Source organism: Sminthopsis crassicaudata, chromosome 6 (genome assembly GCF_048593235.1).
Source record: "Sminthopsis crassicaudata isolate SCR6 chromosome 6, ASM4859323v1, whole genome shotgun sequence".
Lineage (NCBI taxonomy): Eukaryota > Metazoa > Chordata > Mammalia > Dasyuromorphia > Dasyuridae > Sminthopsis > Sminthopsis crassicaudata.
This window is the reverse complement of record NC_133622.1, coordinates 213,043,927-213,056,101: the sequence shown is the minus strand read 5'-3', so window position 1 is coordinate 213,056,101 and position 12,175 is coordinate 213,043,927. Positions and strand designations below refer to the sequence as shown.

At 36.0% G+C, this 12,175-nt stretch overlaps 1 protein-coding gene across 1 annotated transcript in view; it reads right to left on the bottom strand.

The window, feature by feature from the left end:
- The window catches only part of SLC17A6 (solute carrier family 17 member 6), a 52,808-nt gene extending 49,364 nt beyond the window's left edge, over positions 1-3,444 (bottom strand). The window contains exon 1 of the mRNA XM_074276221.1: positions 2,798-3,444. Coding sequence (XP_074132322.1) covers positions 2,798-2,883 — 86 coding nt within the window. The 5' untranslated portion in view covers positions 2,884-3,444. The remainder of the gene's footprint in view (positions 1-2,797) is intronic.
- Between the last annotated feature and the right edge of the window lie 8,731 nt (positions 3,445-12,175).

The following is a 12,175-nucleotide window of genomic DNA, read 5'->3' as shown; positions in this document are numbered from 1 at the left end:
AGTGAGTGCTTAAACAGTGCTGGTGGAATCGAATTGAACTGAATTGAATTGAATTGGCTTTCGACCTTTCTTCTCTAAAGAAGGACATCCCACCCCAACCAAACTCCGGGTGTTACACTCCTTTGGCTCAAATGCTCGCGATATTCCCTACTCTGAATGCTCCCTAATCCCTGAACCCCATTTCTCTCCCCACCAACTCCTAAATAGTCTCCATGTTGTTTTCCCTACGGGATTGCTTGAGCTAAGGGGGAAAAAAAAGAAAAAAGAAATTGGAGCTAATAGCTTCAAGGTGGCTATTTTGAACCTCTCCGCTTGTGTTCTTTCTCCCTCTCCTGCAGCATTTATGCCCTAAACGTTCTTTGTTACTACTCTTAATTCCAATCTCCTGTCATTCTCCGCTGAGTCCAAATCTCCGTTAGCCTGCAAAAGCAACAGTTCCCTCCTCTGACTTCCCTGCGGGGGTCCTTTCCCAAAGGGATGCGGGTTTTCTGGGTGGGAGGTGACGTAGCCACGCCCACGCTTCTCGTAGCAAAAGTGTTCTGGGCCAAGTCCTTCCTGAATCTGGATTTCAAAGAGGGAAGGACAATGCAGGGGTTCGTGTGTCACACCTGCAGCAGGCTCTGCCCAGATTGTCTTTTTCGAATCAGCCCCGCCATCTGAACTCAAATCCTTGATCTTGATTTTACATTGGCTCTCATCCTCTATATATGGCTTTTCTTTTCTAAAGATGGCGGGGAGGAGGATGGGGGGGGGGGAGAAAGAGAAAGAAAGGGCCCTCGAAAATATAGACAAAATAACCCCCCCCAAAAAAACTACCTTTCATACATTTGAAATGAATTATTTACATTTCTCAATTACACGCCAGGAAAAAAAAAATGTGTTGGAGCCTTTTCTAGACATTCAAATGCAATTCTATCCACATCCAAAGAAAACCACTCGTGCATAAGGCATTTCCGCATTCAATGCAGACCCTGCACCACTTTGGAAATGCCATTGCCATCGATATTTTAAAAATTCCAAACCTTCAGGAATGAATCACATCAATGCATTTGTCTCAGAGGGCTAAAATCCTTTCTTACATTCGAGTAACAACAGTTTTCTTCCGAGAGTTAAATCTGTGAGATTTCTCTTTAGACAAAGACACCCCCTCCCCTTTTAAAAGGAGTATCTCCTAGTTACGTTAGGGTGTAAGAGTTTCGAATATTTAAAGGAAACCTTTCCTTAAACGTAGTATTTTCGGTTTGAAATAAGCAGGATCAATTTTCATTTTTATCAGTTCGGCCATTTATATTATATATACACTACATATACACATAACTATAAACACACACATATAGGGTTGCTTAAATATAATGTGATTATAAATATTAATATGATTATAAATGTAATATGATAATCTGAATGATATTATCAAATAGGTTCAAAGAGTGTTACGTTTGGAATATGATTTTCAAGCCTTTCACAACACATGAAACCATAATAAATTCCTTGTTATTCTAAATATAATAAATTCATGGTGATGTTGACAGTTTAATATTTTAAATCATTCTTAACCAGAAGTTTTTAAGAATATAAGAATGATTTTTTTAAATGCCACAAATACTAGAGGAGAAGAGGAAATGAAGATTCAAGTAATGGGATTCAAAACAAATATATATATACAGATTTTATGTATCCCTCAATCAAGTTTTCCCTTAGAAAGCTTCCAAATCTAACTTCCAGTCTTGGAGCAAAAGGTCTCCTTGGGTGTCCTTAGTATCTGATCGAATGTGACTGAATGAGCAATTCTCAGTAGTGTTGTAGGATTGCAGTGGAGAATGCGGAATGTTGCCGCATAGATAGGTACAAGTCCTGACCAGAAGTGGAGCCAACCCGAACCTGAAAAAAGCTGGAAGGAAGTATTTGAGCTACCCGCCTTACCTTTTCTCAAAACTTTCTATTTATTTCCTTAAATATTATTCTTTCTAAATCTGGAAAGAAAATGCTACCCAAAATACACTTTCTTGCTCTTTTTTGTCTGTTTTATCTCCTTGGGGATTGATCTCCTTTCTTTGAAGAATACTCCAAGAAAAGAGACAACCCTTAAAAACAAAAGGAAAAGAACAGAAAAACGATCTCCCTGGAGTTACCTGTTGTAACAGGATTCAATGGCCAAGTTACTATAGCGAGTGTTAGTTTCAAAATCGTTTCTATCCATCCATTGCACTTAGAAGGATTATTCTTTTCATAATGCACAACCTTTCAAGCCATACCAGAGACTGATGTCTGTGAGAGGACGAATACATAATTTAAAAATACATAATTGTTTCGGTCTCAAACCCAGAAATTGGCCCGCAATCAATTATTGATATATTTAGTGCTTCTTCTTCTTCTTTTTTAATTCAAAAGGAAGATCTCCTGGGAGATTACTAATCGAATGGGCTTAATGCTTTTTGCATGGAAGGTATCTAACTCAAGCTTTTTCCAAGTAAATGATGAGAGAAGAGGGAAAGCCCGTGGATAGGGTGTGGAGTCTTCCCTTATTATAAAAGAGATGAATTCTGGAGTGGAAAGGGGAGAAGTATCTGCCACTAATCATCCCATACAGATGGTAACACACACACACACACACACACACACACACCAGATTGCTTTCATGCCACATTCTTTTGCCAACCTTGGGTGAGCCCCAATGTTTAACCGAACAAACGTTACCGATCAAATTACAAGCCTTCGAAGTGGTTTCATTTAACTGAAACCTATCTGACAGTTTCTCCAGAAAGAAGCCCCAGTGAACGCGGGAGTCGTTTTCTCTTACCTGTAGATTTGGCCGAGAGATTTTCCAGCAAAATTCTTCAGCCCCTCTTTGCCAGGGGTCAAAATCCTTTGTTTTATCGACTCCATCCCTGCAGCAGTGGCTCCCGGTGTGTACTAGGTTTGAGCTATGAAAGGCGAAGCTTGCGCATATTGGCTTAATCGCTAAGGTGTTTTTTTTCCCTCTCTCTCTCTTTTTCCTTCCCCGCGAAATGGCTATTGGTGCACCTCTGAGAAGAAGAATGTGAGTGAAAGGGAGGGAGAGAAAGGGGATATAACAGAGTACAGCTACATGCAACCCACGGCTTTCCTAATAGGAGAGTTGCTAGACACAATTAGAAAGTCTTATTTGAAGGGGAGGATCCGGTAGCAGAGGAAGCATGCAGTGCCATGATATTTGGGCGGGTACGAAGAAGTCCTTCTTGATGGAAGTTAGTCCTCTTGGAAACGATTTCTAATTCTGGTTTGGAAGCTCTTTTCAAAAACGGCAGGATTTTCAAATAGAGGAAATCGTAAAGCTCTTCTGTAAGTGCAAAGAGAAGATGATACCAGTGTTAGTCCTCTTCCGTAGCAGAGTAGCTTGAGAGAGAATTAATGGATGGTTTTTAGCTCTTAGGTGGGCAGTGCCAACCCTAAGGCTTCATCTTCACAAATGAGCTTCTGCTCCCTTCACGGGGAAGCAATTCAGATATGCGGTAGTGGAGAGTAAAGATGGAGAGAGAACTTGACGCTCCTTGGAACGAGAATCAATGAAAAGCGAAAATGTGATTTAGTGAGACAAATAGGTCTAATTTTGGACAGAGCACGAGAGCTTTTCAGCACTGGGGACAGCTCCCTCTCGGTCTGGCGTTGCCTCTGGATTTCAGGACCACGGACAGGGCACGGAGGGCAGAGGGAAAGGTTTTTTGAGTCCGCTGCTTTGCCAACTTTTTAGAGGAGGTAGGACAGTCCTTCCAAAAGACCATCCTGGGGCTCTTCAGGAATGGGTGCTATGGAAACCAACTAGAAAGATGTCATCATCTCATTGGTTTGCAGAGAGAATGGTGCAGTTGATTTGGCAAGGAAGGAAGAGTTTATTAAAAATTGACAAGTTACTTCTCGTCTCCCACGTCTCGCCCAGCACGCTGACGCCAGCCCATCCTGACCCTGTTGCAGTGAGGGAAGATTACAACATATTTCACTTGGGTTTGCGGCATGCTGGGAGGCGGGGGGGGGACTGGCTAGGCTTTACCGTTTAATATGGGCAAGCCCAGTAATTATTTTGTAAATAGATTTAGTTGCAATCTCTGAAAGAAAACAGGATGAAACTGGAAATACTTGTAATTGTTATTAACAAGTTCATTTACTTAAACATATGTGACTTTCACATGTTATATTTTAAACCTTCGTGATTCAAAGTGCTTTCCTAAGATAAGATGATAAGATACTGATTTGTGACTTTGTGCCTTATTCCCATACACAAGCTGTTGCTTTCTCTAGAAATAAAACACTGGTGATATTTTTAATAAAGCAGAACCTGGAAGATTAGAACAGACTCTGTTGATACATATTTGAATTACACTTTTCATCCCTTAAATTTGTGCTGCCCTCAGAACTGAGCTGTGTGTAACTCTTCAACAAAGACTTTTGGTTTCAATAGGAAGAAAACAAAAATGTGTATAGGCCCATTTAATTTATGAAAACAGACATCTCCAGGTCAAGAAACAAATTACTGATGCATTTTGCTGGATAGTAAAATCCTTATGCTATAGGTATTTTAGCGAATCACTTCAAAAAGCAATCGGCCTTGGGACACATTCTGAAGGTCAATAAATGACAAGTTGTTTTAGGCCAGCAGGGGGAGTGAATCCTTAAATTGGCAGTCATTAGGATCTGATATCCACTTCTCTGAAGGGGAGATCTCAATAAGTAATCATTCAGAGAAGCTGTCTAAATTATATGAATGGCTACAGTTATGAATGAGAGAAAAATTATCAAATAGCTGAGAATTTCAACAAAAATTGTGATAAAAGTCAATCCTTAATGGATTGTGTTAAGACAAAGAACATTAGGATGTTCTTTCCTAGCCCTGTCAATAGAAAGATATATGTGTATATATACAAATATGTACACATATACATGCATATAACACATATTGTGTGTATACATATATATCCATATATGTATTATTCAAAGGACAGTATATCAGATGCTGTTTTATATTTTATAAAATGACCATGGCTATAAGGCCCTTTTAAGTCCAAGATCTTTGTGCTTTTCCTACCCAGAACCAGAAAGTTTGGATCCAAGAATTTCAAGGCCTGAGAACTAATCCCTTCAATTTACAAACTGTAGCACATTAGCAAAGTAGAGAAGATAGCTCCCTGGTGTTGCTATTATTTCTCTTCTACCCTAAGCCAGAAAGCCCAGAGCCTCAAAACCAGTATTACATTCATCAAAGTGTTGAAACATATCTGAGAAGATGTTTAATGGCGGCACATAACAAAACATTAACATTCTATTAGGTCGGGTTAACTGTACATTTCCTCCATCAATTAATTGATATCTGGATAGAATTCTAAAACAATATCTCTCCTATTATAAGGCCCCAATCCTGATTATTCAGTACTATTTTCTTAGGTACAAACTTAAAGTCTTAATATTTTCTCCTGGCACCCCATACCTATATCACCTGTCTCTCTCCATAGTTCTTTGTATAGCATATATGCAAAAAAAAATACTTTGGTATCCATTGTGTTCTTTGGAAATCTGGCTCTGTTGCCTAGAAACATTCATTAATCCTTTAATTTTCAATCCACATTATATCTCTTTCCTTTAAGTATACTTAGTCCTTTTCTGACTATACCACTCACCCTGGCTCCTACGTTCTAAGGACTTGGAGATAGACTGAGCACACTCTTTAAAAAAAAAAAGAATGCTTTTTTCCCAACCACATGCAAAGATAGTTTTCAATATGCAACCTATGCTATCTTCAAATAGTTAGGAGATATAGAATCATAGAACTAAATGGGATTTTAGAGGTCAACTATTACATACCCTTCATTTTGTTTTATTTTTTTGCTGAGGCAATTGAAGTTAAGTGACTTGCCCAGGGTCACACAGGTAGGAACTATTCAGTGTCTGAGATCACATTTGAACTCAAGTCTTCCTGACTTCAGGGTTGGTGTTCTACCCACTGTACCACCTAGCTGCCCTCCCTTCATTTTAAAGTGAGAAAACTAAGACCTAAAAAGATAGTTACTTGCCCAAAGCTCCTGGGTGTTAAGTGGTTTTCTGATTCCAAATCTACCAAAAATCTAAAATGCTAGAAGTCCTAGTAGCTTGTATTTCATTTATATGAAGAAATATCAAGAATCACCTCACCAATATGGCAACATCCATCTGATAATAAAATAATTATATCTGCCTTTCTAAATAAAATGTTAGCCAGTTCTTTTTTTTACATTCTTCTGGCATAAAGAAATGTAAATAGGTGAATGTCAGTAACAAATACTCTAAATAATAATGTATTCTATTGTTATATGGATTTAGATGGTCATTTTAAAAGTAGTACAATATAACAGTGAATATTACTAAAAATATTTATTCTGGAAAGAGCTCTATGCTTGCTACTGGAAAAATTCAAAAGTTGAAATAAAATAAATTCCCTGCCCTAAGGGAATTATAATTTGGAAATGAGCATGGACATTTTGGACTCTTCCATACCTTCCTCTGTTGAATATCATCTTTCAGTACAATATAAATACAAATACAATATAAATATAAATAAAGGTACAATACTGTACCTTTAATATGATATCATTGATATTCCCCAGTGGTATTTTTACTTTTCGGACCTGAACACATCTTTATTTTCCATTGTCCTTGAGCAAACAAGTGGAAGCTACAGACTTATACAAATGTGGCATAAGTATTCTACTTGGTATGACGCACAAGATGTTAAAAAAATCCTTTCCCCCCAGTTTCTGCCAAATATGTCCTCTACCTATCTTCTATAGTATCTAAAATTTCAATAGTTTGAGTCATATTCTCCAGGGAAAGAATTAATATAAATGGATCAGTGAAGGCATTTGACCTATTTTAAATCCATAGTTAAAATCTGCATGATGTAATCAAAAGAACTCTGGATTGGGAATCGGAAGTCACTTCTAGTCATGCCTCTGCTACTATATGATTGAGTGAATTTCCAAAAACACCTTTACCACTCTGTACCTCATTTTTTTTCATCTGTGAAATTAGACAATTAGAGATGATTTCTAAGATTCCTTCTAGCTCTAATATCCTGTTTCCACCATGCAGCCCTTTATAGATGCTGATATAATCTCAGCCTTAAGACCCCAAGATTTTAATGTTTTAAGCAATGCATTAAATAACATTAATTAAAATAACGCTTAATTGTATGACACAGAAAATGTTTTCCCTTAGCAAGTTCCATCATCTCTTCAGAAGGCACTTTAGAATAGGATTTTGACTTTTAGTGTTGTATATGGTTATTCATTTCATATACAACTGTTTAAGGAATCATTTTAGTTATCAAGATTATGCTTCTAATATTGTGTTTATTAGTGTCATTATTTCACATGAATATCATTTTTTTAGTTATTACATAAATGAGGCAGCGTGCTTGGATTCCATGTCAGATAACCTGGATTCATATCCCAACTTGGTTACTACCTGAATTATATTAATTGTATCATTTAATCTCTCTCAGAATCAGTTTTCTAATATATAAAATGAGAATGTTGGACTAGATGATCACTAAGATCTCTTCTATCTTTAAATCTATTTTCTTATTACAACCTGGTTTGTATGGAAGACATACATACACACATGCATGTATACACACACATATATGCATATATGGATATATGTGTACATATATATTTGAATTTTATTAATTTATTTTAAAAAACATTTCTGTAAGTTGTTGGTGAACAGAGAAAAAGTACTATACCAGAAGCCACTAGACCCAAGTTCTAGTCTCAACTTTGGCATTGTCTATGTGGCCTTGGTCAAATGATAAGCTTTCTAGTCTCAGTTTCCTCATGTATAAAATGAAGCATTAGATGGCATGACTTGCTAAAATAACCTCCAGATGTACATTTTATTGATCATTTGGGAATATTAAAATGTCTTTTAAATGTTGCCCTCTAGTGGATGGACATTAGGATAAACATCATAGCTACTTATTTATTCTAATTCTTAACAATGTTTATATTCTCATTTCAGATGCAAATTCTTTTTGCACAGAAAACCCTGTTCTGCCTAAATCTGTAACTATCATAATCTGTACCACCTAAAATATCTAAATGGATTACACAAGCTTGAAATTTTAGCCTTAATTAAATCTCTCAATAGCGTAACATACTTTAGAAAGAGTCTTGGGTCTATGTAACAGAAGAAAAACAAAGATTGAAAAATATTTACATAGGTGAGATTATGATAAATACCTTAAGTATTTTTAAAAAATATATTATCTATAATAGGATCATAGAGAGGTGGAAGAAACTTCAGACACTGTCTAGTCCAATTGCTTTATTTTATAGTTGAAATTGAAGATCATGGAGAGTGACTTCTCCTGGAAATCATATTTCTGTAAACAATTAATAATTATTGATAATGATATTAATAGCAAATAGAATTTGTTATAGAAAAACACTTAATAACATTTTATTTACCATTCTCATATTCTTGAGAAAGAAAATTTCATTCCATAAATGTATTTGGAGCACAAAATTGTATCCAACACATCATAGTTGTAACTGACTAATTTAGGCTTGGGCTCTTACGGAGAATTCAACATTTTACATGTCTTGATTTTCACATGCCTATTTTGCTTGTTTTTTTTTTTTTTTTTTTTGTTTTTGTTTGTTTGTTTGTTTTTTTGTTCCCATCTGTGATCAATTACTCATAGGCAAATTACAGTCTTAGAAAATTATCCATTACAGTGAGAAATCAAATAAGTTGCTCAGGATCTGGCAGTCACTATGTGTGAGAGAGAGCTTGAACTGAGATTTACAGATTATAAAACTGGCCTTCTATCCATTTTGCCATTATGTCTGTCAAGCCTTTGGATAATAGATATACAGATTACCAAAAAAGATGGGGATAAAGGGAGACATCTGCTCAAGAAGCTAACAAATTATCTTAATTTTACAATCAGCACCAAAAGCTCATAATTAAATAGTTCTTTCCACTTGAATCCATATAAACAATCTTTTGAATTCATCTGTGAGCTAATTGTTAGTCTTTCACAGTTGGTTATAGTTACAATGTTGTAACATGATACCATGTACATTGTTTTCCTAATTCTGTTCACTTCATTTTGCATCAGTTCATATAAGTCTTCCCTTTTTTTTCTTAAATCTTCCCCTTTGCCATTTCTTACATTACAATAGGATTCCATCATATTCATATACTATAATTTATTCAGCCATTTCTTTGTTACAAGAAAAAGAGCTGCTAGTACCATTTTCTTACATTTGGGTCATTTGAATTTTATCCTCTTGGGCATAGTATCTAGTAGAAGTATTCTGGGATACCCAATTTTATATCTCTCTGGGCATCGTTTCCAATTGTTCTCCTGAATGGTTTGACTAGTTTATGACTCAGTTAACAAAGAAATTAGTATGCCATTTTCTCCCATCCCCTCAAGCATTTATCACTTTTCTTTTTTTGACCAGATCATCACTGGTCATCTTAACCAGTTTGGTGGGTGTAAGGTGGAACCCTAGAGCTGTTTTAATTTATACTTCAATAATTATTAGTGATATAGAACATTTTTATATGACTATTGGTCATATTTGATTCTTTCCTCAGAAAATTTCATACATATACATATATATATATATTGTCCTTTGACAATTCATCAACTGGGGAATGGTTTCATCAATAGGGAATTAAGGACTCATTTCAATTGGTATTATGCCCATTTTATAAAGGAAGAAACTGGGTTTCAGAGACTTGGCTAGTCATGTACCTAGATCTTATCATTTGAAGACCAGTGAAATCAGTTGTAATTATGACACCACACTACCATTAATAGCTTAGTTGAAATTAATGGAGACAAAATAGAGCTCTTCCAATAGCAAGAAGTAAGGAAATAAGCATTTTTAGGCACCTACTGTGTTGCAGACATTTTGCTAAACATTTCACAAATACTGTATTATGTTGTTCTCGCAACCACCTTGTGAAGTAGGTGTTATTTTTTCTTCCCATTTTATAGCTGAGAAAACTGAAGTAAACAGAGATTAAATGACTTTGCCAGAGCCACAAATTCAGTAAATATCTGAAGATTAATTTGAACTCAGGTCTTCCTAACTCCAGAGCTAGGGCTTTAACCACTGCAAAGAGAGGAAATCTAGATTGGAGTTGTCCAGGTCATTCCAGAAGAATTAATATCTTCTCTGACTTGGAATATTTTCTAGAAATAAAAAGTGGAAATGGAATAGGTAAAAAAAAATTACAAAAGCTAAAATCAGCAAAGAAATGTATCCCAGAGGAGACATAATATTATAGAATAAAATATCATTCCCCTTATAGGAAGAAAACTGATAAATGCATCACCATGAATAAGCAAAAAATTATTTAAAATTTTCAGTTGTGATTAAGCATTAGTTCAATCTCTGGATGGTCCTGTAGCCTTTATTCTAGAAGACATTTCTTTTTAAATAGAATGGATTACATTGATAATTTATGCAGAACTTTTGGTACATTATCTGATTCAATCTTCTGACAAATCTGTGAAGTAGGTAATATAATGTAATTTCCATTGAACAGATGATGAAACTGAGACTTAGAGAGGTCATGGTGAAGCAATTAGTATACAACAGAGTATGAACTCAAACACAATTTTCTTAATTCCAAACTTTTCCATTATTACAAATTGTAGATAACTACCTATTTTGAACAACTCAGAGATTCACTTGTCTGAAGGCAGAGAGCTCTTGGAGGCAATTTAATAAGTATAGTGAAGCTTGTATGATTGTGGGTAAATGATTATTGCCTTTAAGGTAAAGTATGATGTTTGACTATCCCCAACTTCCCCCAAATTCAGTGTAATCACAAGGTGTTAACAAAATATAATAACTAAACATATATAGGTATATCCTGATTCCTTTATGAGATATGAACACTTTTCTCTGAGTGAATAGAAGGGGTATCCCACTGGCTGATAACATCCAAGTCCATCAGCTGGGAAGAGAGTAAATTTGTTTTTTTGTTGGTTTTTTTTTTAACATAGTCACTTTATTATAAATTTTTGACAGTATATATGCATGAGTAATTTTTTATAACATTATCCCTTGTAATCATTTTTCCAAATTATCCCCTCCCTCCCTTTTACTCCCTCCCCTAGATGACAGGCAATCCCATACATTTTACATGTTTTACAGTATAACCTAGATACAATATATGTGTGTAAATCCAATTTTCTTGTTGCACGTTAAGTATTAGATTCCGAAGGTATAAGTAACCTGGGTAGATAGACAGTAGTGCTAACAATTTACATTCACTTCCCAGTGTTCCTTCTCTGGGTGTAGTTGTTTCTGTCCATCATTGATCAACTGGAAGTGAGTTGGATCTTCTTTATGTTGAAGATTTCCACTTCCATCAGAATACCTCTTCATACAGCATTGAAGTGTACAGCGATCTCCTGGTTCTGCTCGTTTCACTCAGCATCAGTTGATGTAAGTCTCTCCAAGCCTCTCTGTATTCCTCCTGCTGGTCATTTCTTACAGAGCAATAATATTCCATAACCTTCATATACCATAATTTACCCAACCATTCTCCAATTGATGGACATCCATTAAACTTCCAGTTTCTAGCCACTACGAAAAGAGCTGCCACAAACATTTTGGCACATACAGGTCCCTTTCCCCTCTTTAGTATTTCTTTGGGATATAAGCCCAATAGGATATTATAGGATCAAAGAGTATGCACAGTTTGATAACTTTTTGGGCATAGTTCCAAATTGCTCTCCAGAATGGCTGGATTCTTTCACAACTCCACCAACAATGTATTAGTGTCCCAGTTTTCCCACATCCCCTCCAACATTCATCATTATTTGTTCCTGTCATCTTAGCCAATCTGACAGGTATGTAGTGGTAACTCAGAGTTGTCTTAATTTGCATTTCTCTGATCAGTAGTGATTTGGAACAGAGAGTAAATTTGTAAATAGAAGGCAATCAAAGCTCAGAGTAATTATGGGATGAGACTACTTTAGAAGGGGGAAAAGTCTCTCTGTCTCTGTCTCTCTCTCTGTTTCTCTCTGCCTCTCTCTCTATCTGTCTGTTTTTCTGTCTCTGTGTCTCTCTGTCTGTGTTTTTCTCTGTGTGTCTCTCTGTTCATCTCTCTCTCTCTCTTTCTCTCTCTCTCTCTCTCT